Source organism: Fundulus heteroclitus, chromosome 23 (genome assembly GCF_011125445.2).
Source record: "Fundulus heteroclitus isolate FHET01 chromosome 23, MU-UCD_Fhet_4.1, whole genome shotgun sequence".
In the NCBI taxonomy this organism is placed as follows: Eukaryota; Metazoa; Chordata; class Actinopteri; order Cyprinodontiformes; family Fundulidae; genus Fundulus; species Fundulus heteroclitus.
The window spans coordinates 33,133,894-33,154,722 of record NC_046383.1 but is presented as its reverse complement, the minus strand read 5'-3'; the positions used below and the strand labels follow the sequence as shown (position 1 = coordinate 33,154,722).

The 20,829-nt window shown below is 41.2% G+C and overlaps 1 protein-coding gene across 1 annotated transcript in view; it reads left to right on the top strand.

Moving 5' to 3' along the window:
* aff2 (AF4/FMR2 family, member 2) overlaps positions 1–20,829 on the top strand; it is a 231,770-nt gene that overhangs the window by 58,826 nt on the left and 152,115 nt on the right. The window contains exon 2 of the mRNA XM_012864607.3: positions 14,177–14,297. Within this exon, the coding sequence (XP_012720061.2) occupies positions 14,177–14,297 (121 nt within the window). The remainder of the gene's footprint in view (positions 1–14,176; positions 14,298–20,829) is intronic.

Sequence of the window (20,829 nt, the reverse complement as noted above, 5' to 3'; positions counted from 1 at the left end):
GCTGGAACAGACCGCTCAAAGCTGCACACAGAACTTGCTCTATCACATAAAATATAAACAAACTCTTTAAGGTTTGTGGTTGCAACATGACAAAATATAGGAAGTTTAAAGGAGGATGAAAACTGTTTTAATAATTCCTCTGATAAATGTTTTTATCATTTCCATACAGACAAAGCAGAACTTTAGAGTTCACCGGGCTTTATTGAAAGGCAGTGCTGTGATCCAATCAGCAAACTTTACAGTGTTGGAGAACAAACTTTCATCCATTGTTGGTTTTTACAAAGCCATTTAGTTTCCTCTCCCACTCCTCGCTTGTGAATCAGCTGCACTTATTACTAAAGGCAGCACATGTTAGAATATTAATGCAAACAGTATGAATCTTCACAGCTTAGCTGTGAATTATCACACATTTTTGGCAATGCTGCACACTCTCAGAAGATTAGGTCATTATCACTGGTGAGAGTATCGAGGACAAAACTTCTCAAAATTCTCTCTATTTTTAACACCAGAAATGTGAAATCATCTCACATCCTCGCATGTTCGTGTTTTTAATGACATTTAATAGCCAGAAGACCACGGTTTGGGCTGAGAGCTGCGAGTGGCCGCTGTGGACATTGAATATTGGGACTTGACGGTCAGAGAGTGGAATGAGATTGTGGGAATCACTCGAGTGTGTGTTTGCTCTGACAATGAGTCAACTCAAAACTGTTTGCTCTCAGAAATGTGCCTAAGAGGCCAGTTTTTGTTGTAGCACACACTTCACTAGCCCGCTCTCTCTCTGGTCCCTTTTGTTTCACCGGGCTCCAAAAGCCATCGTGGAGTACCTGCCATAATCAGAATAATACCAACTCTAATAGAGATAACTCCAAGGCACACACGCTGTTTCAGGTGTGTGTGTGTGTGTTTCTAACACATTGCAGAAGCTGTGCAGAAATAGTCACTGCCTGTGAAAAGGAGACTTCAGAGACACCCAGACAGGGGATGATGATACATCCGGCACAGATTATACAGCACTTTTATTTAGCACTATTTAGCAAGTACAGCAATTTACAATAGTATTCCTGTTTCACATTTGGTCACCGTTTTATTATTGGCAAGATTAGTATCAAGCATTAGTATCAGTCAAGTGGGATGGAGAACAGCAGAGATTTGCCAATTGGATTTAGCTCTGGACTTTGACTAGGCCATTCTAACACATGCATAAGCTTTGATCTAACCCCTTTGTTGTAGCTCAGGCTACGTGTTGTAAGGTTCCTCTCTATTTCCTTTCAGAGCTGGACAGTGTCTCACATTTAGGATATGAATGTGTGCAATATGCCCACTGCTGTGTAATTCTTACTGCTGTAATTTTATTTGTGAATCACTTTTCATTTTCTAAAAAAAGATCTCAAAGTACTACAGGATAAAACAATAAACTAAAAGCTCATGTATCGGATGAAAATTTGTTTAACAAGGAAAGTCTTTATAGCTTTAAAAGAAAACAGCAAGTGTACGTTGAGCTCTCAGGTGGTCGAGGAGGGGGTTCCCAAGGCGAGGGGCAGCTGCGAAGAAGGCCCGGCCACCCATTGTCTGTAACGAAGTGCGAGGCGGATGGAGGAGGTTGGCGTTGTGTGAACGAAGGGAGCGGATGGATGAGTGGGATGTGAGGAGGTCCTTCAGGTATTCTGGAGCAGTGCTGTGAATACTCTGGTGGGGGATTAGAGCAACTTTGCAATACATGCTGTAGGTAATGTGGAGCCAGTGAAGCTTATGGAGAATTAAGACTTTCACGAGGATACTTGCTGGATGTGTTGCAGCATATAGGATATAGGTAGTTCATTATGCCTCGCCTTTATTTAAAGACTCATTCAAACACGAGCTCAGATGGTGTATGGCTTTAACATCCCACAGTGAGGTTAGATGCGTTAATTTAGTTGATGTGTTATTTGCTCTGTAAATAATTAATGGAAATTAAGCCGTTAAAGTCCTAGCCCAGGGATGAAAAAAAAAAACACATTCTTTTGAGATGAACAACTATTTTATTGGTGTCTGGGAAATAACAAACTTATGTTTGAACAATTTTTCTCCTGTTTGAGCAGGAGCAGAGCGTCAGTGAATCTGAGTATAATGAAAACAGATTTGTTGTGTGCCGCATAGAGGTTTGGTCACACTGCTTACTGTAGCATATTTTTTTTCTTAAAGTATTTGTGTGGCCTGGCTGTATGTGCATTAAAATGGCTTTCTGCTGTCGCTTTTGTCCTTCATGCAACAAATACGGCAAAATAGCTTGATGACATTTTAAAGCTATTTCATCCGTCCAATCCCAACCATGCAATGTTTTTCTTAATCATTCGCTGCTTTGGGTTGATCTATAACATACGATCTAATTAGAATACAGTAAAACTTGGGGTTGTAATGTAACATAATATTATAAAAGTTAACAAATATGACCCAGCCAAAATATGTGGGATGAAAAAAGAAATTGGTGCAACGTACCTGTTGAACTAGTTCAAAATAGAAATCCTGAAAAAAAACAAAAAACAAAAAAACAAGGACGTTTTCTTCATGTATGGAGTCTGAAAACTATTTTTATGTTTTTTTTTTAATGCCCACATTTCACAGATGTCCAACTTGCCAGCCACATTGCTCCCCAATTTCCACCTTTTATTTACGCAGCTCCTCAAGTGTTTCATTGCTGTTTCATCAACATAAAAGCCATTAGAGAAATCGGCAGAGAAAGCAGAGAGTGATGCAAAGTAAATGAACATATAGGCGAGCGAAGTTCTTTACATGCCTTTGAACTGAATCTAGGTGTATCAGTGCACTCCCTAAGAAAAAAAACACAAACAAGCTGCGGGCCGCTCTGTTGTTGCTGTTCTGTTCTCACTGTCACTCTGCTTTCTATCCATCAGTGTCAGACACACGAGTTTGTGTGATGTGCGCGGAAACAAAGCCGGAAGGTAACAATGTGTTTGAAGGCTGCGTCTCATTATAATACCTGCTCCACTGTCAAACAAACACAGGCGCACAAAACAGGGATTTCTGATATCCTCCTTTCTCCTTTTCCGTCCAAATATGGAAACATGAAAGCGTCATATTTTCCCACAGATGGCATTCTACATCTTCTCCTTCTTTTTTTTCTTCTTCTTCTTCTTCTTCTCCTCCTCTGTCTATCCAGGAAAGCCTGCTGATATTTCTCTCATGTCTAATGCCATCTGAGCGAACCCGCACCAGCCTGAGAAACCCGTGCGCGCACGCACAGAGCGCACCGTTGAACTGACACTTCAAACAAAGCTTTTGTCTGCCGCCTGACAGTTATTCCTCTCTCCTTCCCCGCTCTCCTCCTCTTCCTCCTCCCCTCATTATCCCCCTCACTTCTCCCTGTCATTCCAAAAAACTCCCGTTCTACCCCCTCCGTCCGCCCGTCGTCTCCTGAGCGCACACACACACACGAAAAGCACCGAAGGGTTGGCTCCTAATTGAGCCGCCTGGTTAAATAGAGGTTAAAGAAAAAGGCAAAGAGTGGAAAATACGAAAGACCTTTTCAGGAGAGCTAAACGAGCCGAAGGTGTCATCACAAGGCTGCGTTTCATCGCCGGATGAGCGAGGCCAATTATTTAATTACAAATCACCGCAGCGACTTGATTACCGTCAGGGTTGTCGTCGGTGAGAGCGCGGGTCCGACTTTTGGAGGAAAACACAAACAGGAACTCTGGTTGGGTTCACCGTTGCGCTCCACCGTCTTGTGAGGGTGAACAAAGCCCCATTGTGTCTTGGTGACAAGGGGGATTTTACACTTTCTGCCAGAAGAGAAGAAAGAAAAAAAAAACTGCGCTCAACTTTCTTTTCTTTTTTTTTTATGTGGTGCCCAAAGCAAAGCCGAACAAATCTTACATTTCCAGGGTTGGACTTGGCCGATCCAGGAATCCTGGAACTGGGGGTTGTAGGGTGAGACGCTTGTTTTCTGAAGGGACACTTACTTGGCGTAAGGGAATTCACCACCAAGAGCAGATGATTACGTAAGAGGTTAATCCTTCTTAATAAATACCTACGGTGTGCTAAGGCTGATTTAAAATCAATGAAATAGTGAATAAATGAATAAAGGATGTAACGTTGGATTTACAGTCAGCAAGCACTCCTGCCCTAAATAATTCAGCAGAGACATTATGAGTCTAATGGCAGCTAATAAATCTGTATTAATCTCTTTGGAAGGCAGCTGGGGCATCTAACAGTTTGTTTGTTTTTCAGCTAATGACAGGAGAGCCCTAATTAAGAAGGTTTTTTTTTTTTTTTTTTTTGCACTGCTGTAACTCCAGATATTTGTTCTGCACTTTGTTTACACGTCTATCGAAGCTGACCCATTTGTTTCCGCTATCCCAAAAGCCATAAGAAGTTCAGTTTAAAAGTCATGCATGGGACGCAGCCAACCTTAAACAAGGTGTTTGGGTCAGACGTGACCAATATGTGACCGCATGCAGAACGCCGTGTGTGGTGCAAAGCTAGCGTCTCACGTCAGCCTGCCCTGAGCACACCTTCCCCACAGTGCAACGTGGTAGGGACAGCATCATGCTGTGGCAGTACTTTTCTTTTAGCAAGGATGGAGGAGCTGCTGGAGGTTCGTTAGAAGATGGATGCAGGGCAGTCATGAAAGGAAACTGCAAAAGACCCGAGGCTCAGGCAGAGGTTCCCCTTCCAGCAGGACAATAACCCTAAACGTTCAGCCCTAGATCCAATCATCTATAATAATTTGTTAGAGATCAAAGCATATTTGTGTGTCACAATGGCCTAGTCAAAGTCCAGATACGTATCCAATTGATTATCTTTCGTAAGACTTTGATGCTTTGCATCAAATCTGACTGAGTCTGGTGTAACCCCTCTAGTTATGATGGAGTATCTGCATATCATAAATTTAATATAATTATCTGGGCTAACCCAACAGATTAGGTGTCAACTCACACAGGGATATTGGAAACTGAATTTAAAACACAAGACAGAGTTGTGGTGCAAAAGGTGATAGATGTATTGAATATTGCACATGAGGAAAAAGTCCCATAGTCCACAGGACATCAGTTCCAGCCCCAAGTTCAACTTATTGTTGCCTAAAAGGCAATTTGTGTTGTCCATGCAGTTGAACTGAAGTTCAAAGTCCCAAAGCTGAGAGCAAATCAGTGTGTGTGAGATTGTGGTATAGGTGAATGAGCAGGCTGCAGCTCCTCCTACCTCACTGTAGGACGGAGCAGAAGCTCCAAAAACACTCCAGGCTGGAGACCCTTGGGCAGCTCGCCATCAAACACAGTGCTATGCGTTTTATGAGCTGGCCAGATCCCTCTTTTTCCTTATGCAAACCCAGCGTCAACGTTTATGGTAGAGGCGCCTGCGGCAGCTCAGAACTGAACCTCCCACACAGCACAGACTGGAGCGCGGAGGACACCATGTTTATAGAGGAAGTGATATCATAGACCCCGCGAATAATCACGCACCAGCAACACAAAATCCCGTGATTTCTTGTATTTACATTCTTAAGGAGGAAAGGCAGATGGAGGACACGAAACATCCAAAATGACCTGGGATACACCGGGCTATTTTACAGAGGGGAACATATTACCCTAGATGTGCAAACTGAGACATAATCCAAAGGACGTGCAACTGCATCAAAAGGTTCTACGAAGACCAAAGGCCTGATTTTCAAAAGGTTTGTGCGTATTAAAACAGGTACAACGTGATTAGTTTGTACAAAGCTGGTCGTCAAACCAGGAGCAAAGCAAAAATGAGCAGAACAGTAAGAACAAACTTTTTTACGTAGGTGCCTTCATGAACATGTAGATCACATGCTAATGACCAAATCGCGGAAATTTATGGGAGGGGATAAGCAGATGTAAATACGTAATACCCACAAAGTGATTTTCCAAAGCTGAAACTGAGAGTTACCGCAGTTTTTGCCTCTATATTTAGTACCTCTGAAAGTCAGGTGCCAACTTGCACGCATACAATTCATACGGTCCTTGTGGCCAGAAAGGAGGCATCGGTATAATGACAGAAGGAGGGCAGAATGTCTCTCTGCATGCGAACATACTTGGACTGTTAGAGTAACAACAGTCTAATCATTTTAGTGGGGAAAAGTGTGGGGGCGGAGGAGAGTCGCGGTATTAAGCTTCAAACTTCATGCACCAAGGCAAAAAAATTCCAAACCTGATCCTAAACATTGTGGCACGCTTGTAAATAAACAAAGCTGAATATTAACCTAAGAATAGCCTGTAGGCCGGTAAACACCGGGGAAAAAACTATTTCACCATGCTGGACAGACTGGAGGCGCTGAGAACAGGGAATGGCGCTGTGCAGGTCTGTGTGTTATTCTGGGACGTGTGGGTCCACAAATTATCCAAAACTCCCTTCCTTATTGTTCCAATAAGGGTTCTGTAACTTCCATCCATCCATTATCTATACCCGCTTATCCGTGCAGGGAAGCTGGTGCCTATCTCCAGCGGTCAATGGGGGAGACGTGTGGTAAACTGTGGACAAACCTATTTATGTTATTATTTTCTTTTAAATAGTTATCATTATTACCTCCAACAACTGCAGGGAGGTTTTCATTCAACAGGAGCTAGAGAAACTCTGCTCAGCTGTCACATTTGACATGACCCCTGTCACCGATGCACGAACCGCTAGAATAATGATAAACAGAAATATCTGAAATGTCTTTTCTTATTAAAGTGAGACATAAAATAAAAAAAAATTCTTCTGTTTTGCAGAACAAAACAACCTTTTTTTTCTTTATTTTAAAGAATAAATATTATTGACTCTAGGAAAGGAAAGTACTTTATTTGTCATTATACATACAAGGTACATACTACTAAATTACATAGCTCAGATGCAGGGTTAGCCTGAGCCGTTGGGACTGAGCGCGCCGCCACTAATGGCCGACCTGAGCAGCGTTAAACAGCAGAAACTCGCCATTCAATGAAAATGGTTTTATTATGTGAAGGATTGTATCTTCCTGTTACTTTAACGGATTCTGGTTAGATGCAGTGTACTCATTAAAATGGGGCGGACCAAATCGGTGTTGATCTTTGATGATCAGGTGCGACACGCCCACTTTTTGCTTTCACAGTTCAACGCAATTTAGCGGCCATTATTTTTGGAGTCTTTGACAATCAGGCCCTAAGTGTTTGTCGAGGATAGGCGTCGTGCTAACTCTTTTTGGTAAACTCTACATGAGATGATGCAGTGCTCAGACAAGCTGATAAAAAGCAGCTAAACAAAGGAGTGCATTCAAACCACGCGCCCCAGTCAAACTGAAGCAGGTTTGACGGATTCAGCAGGGACTCTGAGCACCATGAATACAGATGTCATGACTCAAAATGGCAGCTGGCAAACTGATTCACCGCACTGGCGCCGCATCTGCACCAGTGATGACCTGCGATACCTGGAGAAACTGTCGGTGTAATCTCAAAGTGGTGGCACCAATCCTCTCAGGGACAAGCCCTGTTTGATGACTGTTTGCTTCTTTAGGCGGATTAAGTAGTGCATTTTGCCTTTAACTAGGACATGTCTGGTTCTAATTTAGGATTCCAAGCATTACTGTGAAAACAGGTAATTCAGCAAACATCCCAGTGACCTTGTGCCACAAGCAAGAAGCGTTCATGGTCTTAACTGAGGCACAATAACTAACGCGACAGGTCAGAAATCTGCATCCTTTGTTTCTTTTAATTAAAACAGATGTTTTTTTTGTCTGGTAAGGAAGGCTTAGATCCACAGCGGTATGCCGTAGCTGACTAGAGTAAAAGGCTGATCGTGAACGACCAAAGTGTGCAGCCAGCTTTGATCTTCATGTCCTGATGTCTTCAGATGAGTTAGAATGTATTTCCAAATGGCTGCCTTGAACGGCCCCGACAGTTATTCCCACAAGACGCGGAGGCAGTTTGAGTCAGGCTCAAGTAGATTTTCAATGAAGCATCTCCAGAAAGTCTCCTGATGACATCCACAGGCTGAAAACGTTCTTCCTGCCGATGACAGGACGTGTTCAAGTCAAATTATCGACCGGCTCCAAGTTTCAGCTCCTGTGCAGTTTATTAGGAAAATCTTTTTTTTTTTACTGACATTAAACTTAGAATTCTGAAGCCGGACAGCATGAATAAATCCAATATACAGCCCCTTGTAAAAGCAGCGTACCCCCTTAAACTTTTTCACGTTTTGTCCTGTTAAAACCATGAACTCCATTGTATTTTACCGGGATTTAACAAATGACCGACACCTTATAGTGCACAGCTGTGAACTGGAACCAAAATGATTCATGGTTTTCTCTTTTTTTAACAAGTGAACATTTCAAACATTGTGGTGTGCAATGTTAATCAATCCTGTCTGCAGGCCCGTATTAAGTCAATGTGGTGCCCCTGTGCACTATACCTCAAAGCCCCCCTCCCCCCCCCGTCCCTTTCCCGTGCTGTCCTCCAGTCAAAAACATCCGACATAATCAAGGGGATTTCTGTAATGTAATTTACTATTTACTAACTTACACAACTACATGTAGGCATATGAGCAGTGAGCAATATTCAAATATCTCATTTTAAAATGTTGAAATCAAAAAAATCTTGATTTATCATTTATTATTATTGTGACATCAGTGTTCACAAAACGAATAATGCATGGTCTTTCAACAATTTCAAGTAAATAATGTAACAATTTATGAAAAATATATTTTTAAAGCATGTGTCATGTGGTGCCCCCCCCCCCATGGTTGGTGGGCACTGGCCCACTGGCCCTCCTTATGGATAATCCGGCCCTGCCTGTCTGTTTTGGTGCTGTGCAGGACCACTGTTGCAATTCTAGCTGCAAGTCTGCCCATCTATCATAAACTGAGACTTAATTGCACACAGGTAGACTCTACCCAATTAGGTCCCTTCTGAAGGTTTCACTGGACTTTACTCTGAAGTATGACAGGAGAAGAGGACAAAATGGAAGAGGGTTCTTATCTACGTAAAACCATGTATCATTTAGTTTCCACTTTAAAATTGTGTAACATTCCTGATCAAATACATTCAGGTTTTTGGTTGTTAAAACTGTGAAATCTATGAATCATTTTCCTTCCACTCCATAATTATATCCTGCTTTGTGTTATTTTATTGCATTAAATTCCCCCCAAAATTCCTCCAAACAAAAGCTGTAAAAAAAAAAAAGCTCCAACGCACTTCATGAACCTAAACTCTAAAGTGTGATGTTGGCTCAGTAGCAAACATGTTAGCTTTAGTCAGCATGAAATGTATTCAGATGCTTCTTACAGCCGCACATAGTTTATTTTACACCCGATAGCCCATGTAATAGTTTTAATTAATCAGGGAGCATAATCCTCATTTTAGCTGGACAGTTGCCCATTAACCATGATCTGCTAACTTAAAGGATTAGTGCCTTGCTTAGGGGCACTACCAACAAAGCGAGTGTGCAGCGCTGGCTTTCTGTGCAGTGGAAATAAATGAAAGCAAGAACGAGGCTCGGTTAGAGACGTCTGCCCGTGTGTGTGTATGTGTGGCTGTGTGCATTTAGTTATCAGGGGAGCACAGCATAGGCCTGCTGAGATTAAATTCCCAGAGCTTACTCTGACTATCAGCATTACTTCAGGACACACACACACAGATAGAGAGAGAGAGAGAGAGAGGAGAGAGAGAGAGAGAGAGAGGGGAGAGCTGAGTGGTAGGAAAGAAAGCTGCCGTCGCTACATTTTCATTCACAGAAAATATCAACATTGACAGTACGCCTGCCGCTGATATCACTCCTGCTAATAATCCCAACCCATCCCGTCCCATGTATCTACAGGCCCATCACATCTTTCCTTCCTTCTTCATTTTAATCTCTGAAATGTGTCTTCACTACAATAAAAAGAATTTATATCAAAACCAAAACAACTACATCCCAACAAAGTTACATTATTGACTAAAACTTGAAATGAGAGAAATTCAGAAAGTCCCCCAACATTTTGGCACATTAATTATTATCCACAGAGAATAATTATCGAACATTGTTTGCAACAACCGTATAAAGACAGGGTCACCTTCATGGTACTAAAACAGCTTTGACCAGTCGGGACTCCGGACTTCTTAGGGGATCCTCGGATGTTGGCAGTAGATCCTTTGTGTCCCGTGAAGTGAGAGCCCTGAACAAAGCTTGTGTTACCGCTTCATTATGGCCTGATTAAACTGTGCAACTTGCTTTTCTCCCCCAGGGAAACAAATATTTCCAGTCTTCATTTGGCATTAGTGCTAAGACCTGCTGGTTGCAGCAGTAATGAACAGCCATGGCAGCAAAGCAAACATCATCCTACAGAGCTTATGGCTGTAAAAAAGGGGGGTCTTGGTTAATGCTTCGTGCCTTTCTTCTTCACACGTTTAAAGCTGGCTTGGACAGTTTCGCTCTTAAATGAATGACGTTTAGCAAGGTGGCTTCAAAGAGTAAATTTAGCAGTTGGGAGCCAGCCTCAGCAGTTTTGGTGCAACAAAAATAGATAACTATATTGATGTTATTGCCTACTTCAGTGCAAACAATAGATTTTTCCTAATCCAAATCGATTCATTTTGAGTAATTTAACAAAACTACATTATTTGCAGGTCTAAACGCAACAAAACAGAAAATACTCTTCTTTCAGATGCTCAGTCACTGCATCTCACTCTAACCAACTCTCTACATATATTCCTTCAGTAAATCCATGAACTTTGGTCCTTCTTTTGTCCTCCTCCCAGGCAACTCCAGTACCAACATCCCTTCATTGTACGTGTTCTGGACATGTTCAGCCCTGTCACACACACACACACACACACACTGTACGTTGTCTCCAAGTTGCTTCACCTGAACCTTCCTCTGATATAACATCATATACCATTACAATATAAATATATATATCCATTTTAGTCACTCCAAATGAACATTTTAACATCTTCAGTTCTTGCTCCTTGTGTTTTATAACCAAACGAACTGCAAGGTGTGCAGGATCTAGTTATGTATACCCAAATCCTGCACACCTTATAAGTTCTATCCGGCAGGAAAATAGCCTCAAACCCATATCTAAAATGGTTCTGGAATGACTAAAGAAGGCTAAACCTAAGCTTTTGGGATGGCCCCGATCTCAGTCCTGTTGAAAATGTATGGACTGTAGTTTAATGCTCAGTCTTTAACATGAAACCAACCAGATTCAATGAACCCAACCCTTTCCGGTGATAAGACAGCACTTATAACAAGTTCAAATATCTGTTTTTTTTTTTGCTAATTTTTGCACAAACATATGGCCATTGTTTTGCTTTAAATCACTCTGTGTAGTGAAATAAAATAAGGTCCGTTCGGAGGAAAAGCCCGAGGAGCGTGCTAACCTGTAGATGCAGCACAAAGCAGCATTTTCTGCTCCTGCAGCAGCGGGGTATAAATCGTAGATGTGTTAATTACCACATGTGACCTGATTCCCTCCATGTGAAAGTTTAGCGTGTGACAGACGGATTCAGAGACAGTGATCCGTCTCACGGGACTGCGGCTCTGTGGAGGTGTGTGTGTGTGTGTGTGTGTGTGTGTGTGTGTGTACTGTATACGGGTGTGTTTGTAGCAGTGACAGCGCTGTCAGTTAATCTTTCTGCATTGACAGATAACGCACATGTCAACCAGCCGACCCGGCACACATAAAATGATCCCATCCACGTTCGCTGCTGTAACTCACACATCCAAACACCTCAGCTGTCAATCACGTAGCCTGGAATTCCCTCTGCTTCGTCTTCTCATTCCACCTTCCTCTCCCCACCTTTCTTCTCCGTCTTTCATCATTCTGTTATTTTTCTTTCCTTTTAAAGGAACTGTCTGCTGCCCTGAAACTGGGTCTTTTTCCCTCCCATGGGTCTCTTGTCTTTTTTTTTCCCCCTCTCTCTATATCCTCTCGTTGCTTCTCTTCTCCTCCCTCCCTCCCACGCACATCTTGCTGATAGATTAAATGTTGAACGCGAGGTCTCGTAGAGGAAAAGAGAAAGTCTCTTTTAATTGCGCTGATCCCTAATTAGTCGGCCTGTCTCGTCTCCCAGCCGTGGGTGTGATAAAACAGGCGGCCCCTTCCCGGGTCAGCGGGCCGCGGCCTTGTGTTGTCACGTACTCCTGCGCGTTATTTTGTACTATGGGGGGTTCACTTTGGTGGCAGTTTATGAATTTCACAGTGGAGGCTGGTGACTGAACAGGGTGAATGTGTGCCTGTGCAGTGGAAGGAGTTATTGGCTAAAAATATGTGGTTATGTAAGGAAACTTTTCAGCACCTTCTCTGTTCCCAGAAGGCCATTCTCTCATGTTGCCAGTAGTCCTTGCATTTATCGCTTTCATATATCTTTAAGTTATTGTTTTTTTTTCTTTTTCATCACAAGAAAGCAGCGGCGTTTATATCAGAAAAGCCAAGCATATAGTCCTTAAGACATAAAATCTAAGGTGAACTATATATTTGTCATACACAGACATAACACCAGTAGTTGTTCAAATATGATGATCAGTATTTCATTAGTTAAGCATGTTTAACTGCTTAACTACTGCCTATTCTTGGGAAATTAGAATTTCATTGAACTCAGATTGGACAGTGATAAATTTACTGCTAAACCTGTCACTCTGATTTATGTGTTATAAATACACAAATCAGACCCTCCCGCCACTAGTCATTCAATTATTTCTTTTTTCATCTGCAAAGCACTGATTCTAGCACCACAAACAAATCAGTGTTTAGACAGTTAATGGAGTGCGGCTTCTTGAGAGCAAAAACCAGCTATATTTGTGTCCCAAATTGATTTAACCTTGATTCTGCCTAATTTGGCACATGAATATTAGCTTGTGAATAAAACGGACGCACAGTATGTCAGCTTACTGCTATTCTAATTTTACCTCATAAGTTCACTTGGGTCAGCGGACTTTATAACTTTACAACTGCTGTTTCAAGCTGAGTTTACAGAGCTCTTTGTGAATCTTTTATAAACACTTAAGGGTTTTAATATCAACGGTTTTAAATTCACTTTGCAGAGCTGTTTATAAGCACTAATCAGGGATCCAAAAGTTTGGTTTGGCATTTTAAAGAACCTTTATAAACACTGGCTGTTGTTTCAGACAACTCTTATGAATCAGAGTGGTGATGTTAGGACATCTGTTTGCTGAGATAATGGGATCATTACAGATGGTTTGTGGATAAAAAAAAGGTCTTCCTGGGCTGTTGTTCAAAGAAATTCAGAACAGGACAAACAGAGGATCAAACTTTCCCCATAAATGACATTTTAAGTGACATAGAGACGTTGCACAGATTCTCTGACTTGAAAACCAATTTAGTTATTTCCCATGTCCTATTGAACCAGCAAATAATCCACTCTAGCAGAAGTTCTGGTCTAGCTCCGAACCTGCTTTAGTGTAAAAAAATTTTAAAAACACAATGTAAGGGGTGTTCAAGAACGCAGAGCAAGTTAAAGAGACGCTGTGTAAGCAGGGATCTACTACCCTCTATAATAGTTAGTTTTTTTCTCTTAAAAATTGGACATATTGCCTTAACATATCCAACTCTCGCCAACTTCAAGTACCCCTAAAAGTTCCTTATTTGTTTAATCCAGTCTTTGTGGTAAAAACACTAGTTTGTAGCTTTAGATATGTGTCTCAGCTACATGGTTGTAAAGGGTCTTCAGGCGTTTGCAGACTCCCTCAAAACCTTTTGTTCAAATTCCCAAACAATGTAACTCTAAAAAAAAAAAAAAAATCCCCTTTCATATTCATTTAAAAAAATCCCTCCTAACACCTACTGACATCCGACTTTTTCCAACTGATTAAAGCCCTCCTGGCATTTATTCACAGGTCAAATGACTCTGCGGGAGTCACGACTCTAGCTTTGACCGACAGTGATGGAGGCCTGACTGGCAGGACAAGCTAAATTTCCCTCCTTTTACAGCACAATGAGCTATTATTGAAGATTGTCACCTTTTGTAACGTCACGTTTTCGCTTTGAGAATGAGTTGGGCCCCCTGCCAGGCCTGACCTTTTGTCTCGTCTTTTTTTGTTTTTTTTTTCCTCCTGTTTCCACGTCTGAATGAAACCTGAAGATGTGCCAGCCAGCGCGTCATCGTCGTTGACCCTGTTGTTTTTATTTGCTGTGTTCACTCTGGCATGTGTTATTGTCATTACACAAAGGACACATTAACGAGCTTCTCTTCCCATGTCTTTGCAGTCATCTTGAGTCAGAGCGCAGCGCGCTGAAGAGGAGAGAGTGGGAGAGGAGGAACCAGGAGGTCCAGCAAGATGAAGACTTGTTCTCAACTGGATTTAACCTCTTCGGAGAGCCTTATAAAGTAAGAATAAAAGGCAACCTCAAAATAAAACAAATTAGATGTTTTTTAAACCACTGCTGGCATAATTTTTTTGCCCTTTTTTTCTATTCCCAACACATATAATGTATATTTAATGAATGCTCAACCCTGCTACAATGTTAAGAAGCTGTGACATAAAGAATTGAGACAGATCATTTTTAAGCCTTGTCCACATTCAGTGTGACATAGATCCTGTACAATTCAGCTAGAAAAACACAAATCTGCTGAGGTAGAAGCAACTTTCTTGAAGCACAGTTTGACTTGATTTCAGTTTTCAAAGTCTTCATGCCTGGAGTTCGTGAAAATGCTGCATCTTGATTGAACAATATTTGCTCAGTCTGCCTTTCAAGTCTTCTCCAGATCTGTTAGATGGAGAGAACATCTCCTGTCCGCAGTCACCTTTAGCAGACCCCACAGATTTGAATTCCAGACTCCTGCTCTGCCATTTTAAGACGTTCACCATCGGATGTTGGATCATGAAAAATGAAATCCCTCTTTATTTTAGATCCCTGGCTGAAACATGAAGGTTTTGTGTTAGAGCTGACTGGTTTTTAGCAGCATCCATCATGTATCCATCATGAGCAACATCAGTTCAGTTTGAAGAGAAGGGAAAAAAATACAGTATGATGCTGCCATCAGCATCTTTTACTACTGGCATTATACAAACATATTTTTGGCCCAAAGTTACCTTGTGAAATGCTCCCGCAGCATCTTGATTATTTAACGGACCACTTGCTTCCAAATCACTTTAGGATATTTTAGGCATGCCTGGAGGTCTTCTATGGAAGAAAAGGCTTCAATATTCAGTATTGCAACCCTTCTCTTCAGTCCAGACGTATGGGGAAGGCAGGAAATGATTCTATCATGTAGAGTACATCAGTACTTGTTGAATCTTGGCGGGGAGGCGGCATGAAGCTGACAGGCAACAGTTTCTGTTTTGTCATTTCCAAAATTTTAGAAAAACATCCAGTTTTTGAAATGTCATTCTTGTCCCATGTTTTTCCCATTATTAATCCACCACAGTTTAACATTAGTGTAATGTTGTGGAATTTTTATGGATTTTTTTTAAACCTTTTTTCTGACTGTTATTTTTACAAGTACATTTGTTTCTTTCTTTGCAAATGAAAACCCTTCTAGGCCAGCTAAACCTATTTTAGAGTAAACAGATTAACTACAAAGTGAGGCGCAGTTTCAACTGAATGATACTGAAGTCAGAAACTTAATCAAAATTAGCTTAAACAAAGTATTAGTTCAAGGGTGCGTACACTTGTCCCTCTAGGTTATTGCAGATCGTTTAAATTTGTACATGTAAAGTGTAAAACTATTTGAAATTTGAAGTGGCTTCCTTCCACAGCAAGTGAGGTTATTCAATATTTTCAAATTCACAGTAGGTGGCTTAGGAAACAAAGTTCTACCGAAAAAGCTCAGAGATACTACCCTATTTAACTTTTCGGTTTTGCATTCAGTTCACTATAATATCAAGTCCAACAGATTGAATCTTGCAGTTTGTTCTCTCTTGAAGTCATATAATACAGTTTCCTATTCAGACAACAAGAACCGGTCCTAAGGTTGGAATTCAAATTGGTAAAGTGTGACGTTGCAGTGCTCACGCACATGTAAAGCGAACAGAAAGTAGCTGGAAGACACCTTCTTTTATCATTTCTGATACTTTCTATCTCATCAAACCGGTGACGCACATAACTCTGTTGGTTAACGTGTTCCTTTGGAGCTTGAGCTCATGAAACTGAAAGAAATACATCGGCATTGGCTTGTAGCCTGTCGCTAGCAATAGTTAGCGCCACAACAAACAGCAAATCCCGCTGGCTTTGCGACTTGCGACCAGAACCAGTTCAACCCGCCGTGGCGTCGTTCCCGGATCAGAGCTTCAACTTCCAAAACAATCAGAACGCAGCTTTAGGATTTCTGATGAATTTGGGTTGTTTTACTTTGCCTGAGCCACAGTATCCGCACACTGACTTGCTAGGCTCTATCAAGTACAGTGACTGTCGTGATAATAGTACGTTTTCTAAACTATAATCTCCTAAATACAACTTCAACACTTTGGACCACATGTGAGATAACATTTGCAGATGTCAGTTTGTAGTGATAGTGCATTCTGTATCTGTTTAAATTTAAGAGCTGAAGTTAAAGCTAATAGAGGGCTACAGGCTAACGGTCATGTGTTTTGCACACCCATGTTTCCAGCCTTCCTGAGCTATTTGACACAGAGAGCTGTGTTTCCCACATGTGGTGCTTTCTTATTGCTGTCGAGGAGGCAGGTTTATGCAGCTGATTTATGTCTGCTGGAGAAGAGCTGGACGTACCTGGCTACAGAATTTAATTTAGGGAAAGGGACTGAGTTTACGACACCTTAATCAATTAGGATGAGCTACTCTCCTCTAACAACCCAGCTTCGTGATTTAGGCTCATATAAAACTGCGCTGCCTGGTTTAAATTATCATTTGAAAGGACTTATTATGGGTGACAAACAATAATGCGAGCTTTCTGTATCATTTAATGTTGTTCAGTGGATGGGAAAACAGATAATATGGCTGTGTTTTTTTTTATCCTCCTTTCCCCGAGGCAAAAATCTGAAACACTTGTACACACAGTTGTGTTCTTGTGATGTTCAGACACCTTTTTTCCCCTCTTTCTTTAACAAAATGTAAACTAGACCTGCATGAAGTCCTCGGGCACTCTGTGGCCCCTCTGTGTAAAATTGATTTTAGCTTGTTAACTCTCATTAGCTTCCACCAGGCACTTCAACACTTTGTTAGATCTGGAGCAGCTTTGAATCCTGACAGAATTTGTGTTAACCCGCTGTGTCTAAATGCAAAGAACAAGAGGGCTCTTTGCTAAGGTGCTCCTCTGGGTTCAGGGTCAGTGGAAGCAAATGAGAGGTTGTTCTTCTGATAATGAATCCAATTCTAGGGGCATCAACGCTCCTAGTAATCATTTCTAAACTAATTAATAGAGAGAATGGAAGGTCAAGATTTGTGAGTGCGAGTAGAGAAGAAGGGTATGTGTGGCCTGGCCAGTGTGAGGGGCGAGGTCCCAGGTACCAGGGCTGATATGCATGGTAGTGTTTGTAAAAAGGGCTTAATAATAATAAAAAAATATATATACATTATGAGCTAGTTTGTATCTACTAGGAAACCAAAGCTTGTAGGGTCAAAACATCCCAAATATTGTACATATCAAGACATACAAAATAATATGTTAAAAATATTCTAAAATTATTATTGTATCAGCCTTTTTTTAAGTCATTTATACAAATTTACATCAAGGATTTTTAATGCTCAACTCTCCTTCGCTGTCTTGTGACAGCAAGGGAGAAGGCAGTGGTTAACATATCCCGTTATCCTATTTTGATCTGCGGCTGATCGATTGGAGTATCACTAATTGCAACCATTGTTTTCTGCATGACAAACAGCCATGTTGCACCTTACATGTTTCATACAGCCCAAAACTATTTATACTCTGGCACATTTAGATTTACTTTCACATACCCAAGACGTTTGTTGCAATAGGAAATGAGACAGCCATCTCTCAAAAGATAATACAACAATATAAAAGGAGATCAATCTAACAAAAGTTGATATGAGAAACTGTACCTGATTCTGCACAAATTCAAAAAGTGAGTGAGAACAGTTTACGTAGTTTGAACTGTAAGCCCCGCCCCCAACAGTTTTCTCCCCAGTGAGAAACCCTCGACATGCACGAGACTAAACACGCACCTCAAGCTCATGCACAATCCTACGAAGAAAACAAGGCTTCATTGAGGGACTTTTCTTTGCTTTATTTGACATAAATGGCTGCGTTTTGGCTTACATGTATGCCATGCTGTTCTGTTTATATACCCTGTCTTGCACACACTGAAGGAGCTGCTGCTTAGCAAATACTCCGCATCTCTTTGTGCCATTGGCAGAAAAGTAATCCTGGATTGTTCCCATTTCGCTGTTTATTCCTACTAAAGAATGCCTTGTGCAATCAGTTAGTCAATTGTTATTATCAAATTACATCTTTTGACTCATAATATGTTGCGTAAAAGCATTTTTCTTGACCAGGCAAAAATAAATTCAGGTATCGATCCCTTAAGTAGACATGGCATGGTTTTTCTGTACGGTGTTATTGACACTAAAATTTAAAGCAAAAATGTGAAAAAGTTATCCCACTGCTTTTGTTTAATACAGAAAAGCCATAATTTTCCCTACTTCTGCTAAAACACTCCAGCATATTTGGTTTTACGGTTCCAATAAATGTTACCCATAACAATAATTTATTATTATTTTGTTTTTCTTACATCGTCAACAGTAAACAACTACTAAATTTAGCAATGGATTCCAAGTCGTTATTGCTCAGAAAATTGTCCCATTTTGCAGTTCTGCTCCCTTTTCATAGCGTAACACAAGCATAGCAAGCAGAGTCATTATATCTGCTCAGGTAAAGCTTGCAGTCAGCTGTTGTCAGCTTTATTTCAGACAGAGTATTGTCTTAAGAGCAAAAGGTGTCGCCCTATTAAAATCCCCAACATGACACTCAGTGTTTTTCTTTTGCAACCAGAAAAGATTCCTAACAGCCAATTTTGTCTTTGCTACAAGCAAGGGATACTTTGTAGGAGGTTTGTTCAGCCAGCTGACTGGCAGCACACAGCGAGGATTATGGGATAGGCAGCACTGCATTACTCTTTATTCCAAACAGCCAGAGAAATCTGGTTAATCTTTAAACCAAAAGTAGTATGATGGGAAATGTTTGAAACTATAACCTTTGTTCAGGTCCCTCTCTGCAGCAGCAGTGTAAGTTGGTGTCTTTGAAACGGAGGACTCGGATTCGAATCTGGCATAAACACTCTGAAAGTCTGGGAGGACGTTGTAATGACTCGCTTTCGCTCACTGAATGACGAAGCAGCCGAATGGACTCACTCACATAACTTCCTTCATTCATAGCTTGGCTCCGCTAACCGGATCCTGCTTTTCTCACCAAAGTCCTGACCAGCAGAGTTCAAGCAGAAATGGACTAAAACGAGGCAGAAAGAGTGAGGAGATGATTCCTGTCTATAAAGAAGGTCCTACAGCCTACTCCACCACCATCCTCTGAATGTGGATTTCAAAGGAATGTGAATAAAGGTGCATTTTACCAGCATTACTGATATCAAAGGATACTTACAATGCACTTGGTAAAAAAATGCACTAATACTATAATTACGAGAGTTTTTTGGGGGGTATTTGTAAAATGCCAACTTTTAGCTCTCTTATCCTTGCAACACTAAGCCTAAATACCAAAGCCCTGAATTTTGCTATTAGATCTAATTTGTAGGACGCCTTATTATTCAGCATAGCCACAGTTCTGTGGTAATATGCAGCTGCGCATAGGATTTTTCGCTTCCTCATTAATTACAGTCATTAACAGAACAGGGAGGCTGTAATTGAAGAGAAAATAATTCCGATAAAAGGGAACGGGTCACCGCATCGCGCATAGGGTACAACTTGTTTACTCGTTTAATACTCCTGCTCTTTTCAACTATTCACCCCCCCCCCCCATCCATACACTTCTTCAGTTTATACCTCACTGCATTTAAACCTGAAGCGGGACCTCGCTATTTTCTGCCGCTAAGTTATTTACCGCACAAGCAACTTTATCCTGCCTTTGTTTGACCACTTCGCTGGTTCTGGCCCGTACCTGAGCAATTTTTCCTCTGGGTTTGAGTCTGAACAATTCTCTTAGAGCGTTAAATCAGCTCCTCTTACCTATTGGATATTAGAGCTGCAGGGCCTAAATTATCTCTGCTTTCTGTTTTTAGTTTTTCTTTTTTCTCCTCTGCACTTGTTTATCATGTGTCCGTCACTTCTGTCTTTTTCTCCTCCTCTCTCCAGTGTTCATTTTCTCTGTCAGCTATTAGCTAATCCCTCTTCTAATCCTGTTAAGGAGCGTTATGCTGTTAGCAGCTATTTGGGATGATCTATTCACACACACTTACACACACACACACACACACATGCACACACACGCGCGCGCCCACACACACACACACACACACACACCTCAGTCATACATAGGTATTCATCCTCTCCTTCTCTTCTGTTTTCCATTTTACCTCTCAGTAAATGTGTTTTCTGTTCCTCTTCAGCCACCAGATCTTTTATTCATGAGCCTGAGATGGAGACGAGATGGGCTAATTTATTCACAGCTAACTTAGGCTCTCCACGGTGTGTAGTGTTTGTGCGAGCGTGTACATACAGGAGCGACTTCTGTTGGGATTATTTGAATAATATTCCCGTCCGTTCTGATGTGCATCTTTTGTAAATGCGACGTGATCATTTCTTTGGTTTCGTTTAGTTGTACATTTGGAGGTTTTCTTGTTTTATTAGGGAAATAATAATGCAAAAGAAAGACTTGATGGGACCAGCTAATGTTGTCGGTTGGTGTTCCACCGTCTTGATGAGTTACCTTGAATTTTGTCTTGTAATAATTTGCTCCTTGTATCTTTTGTGCCATTTTGAGACGCTCATGCCCT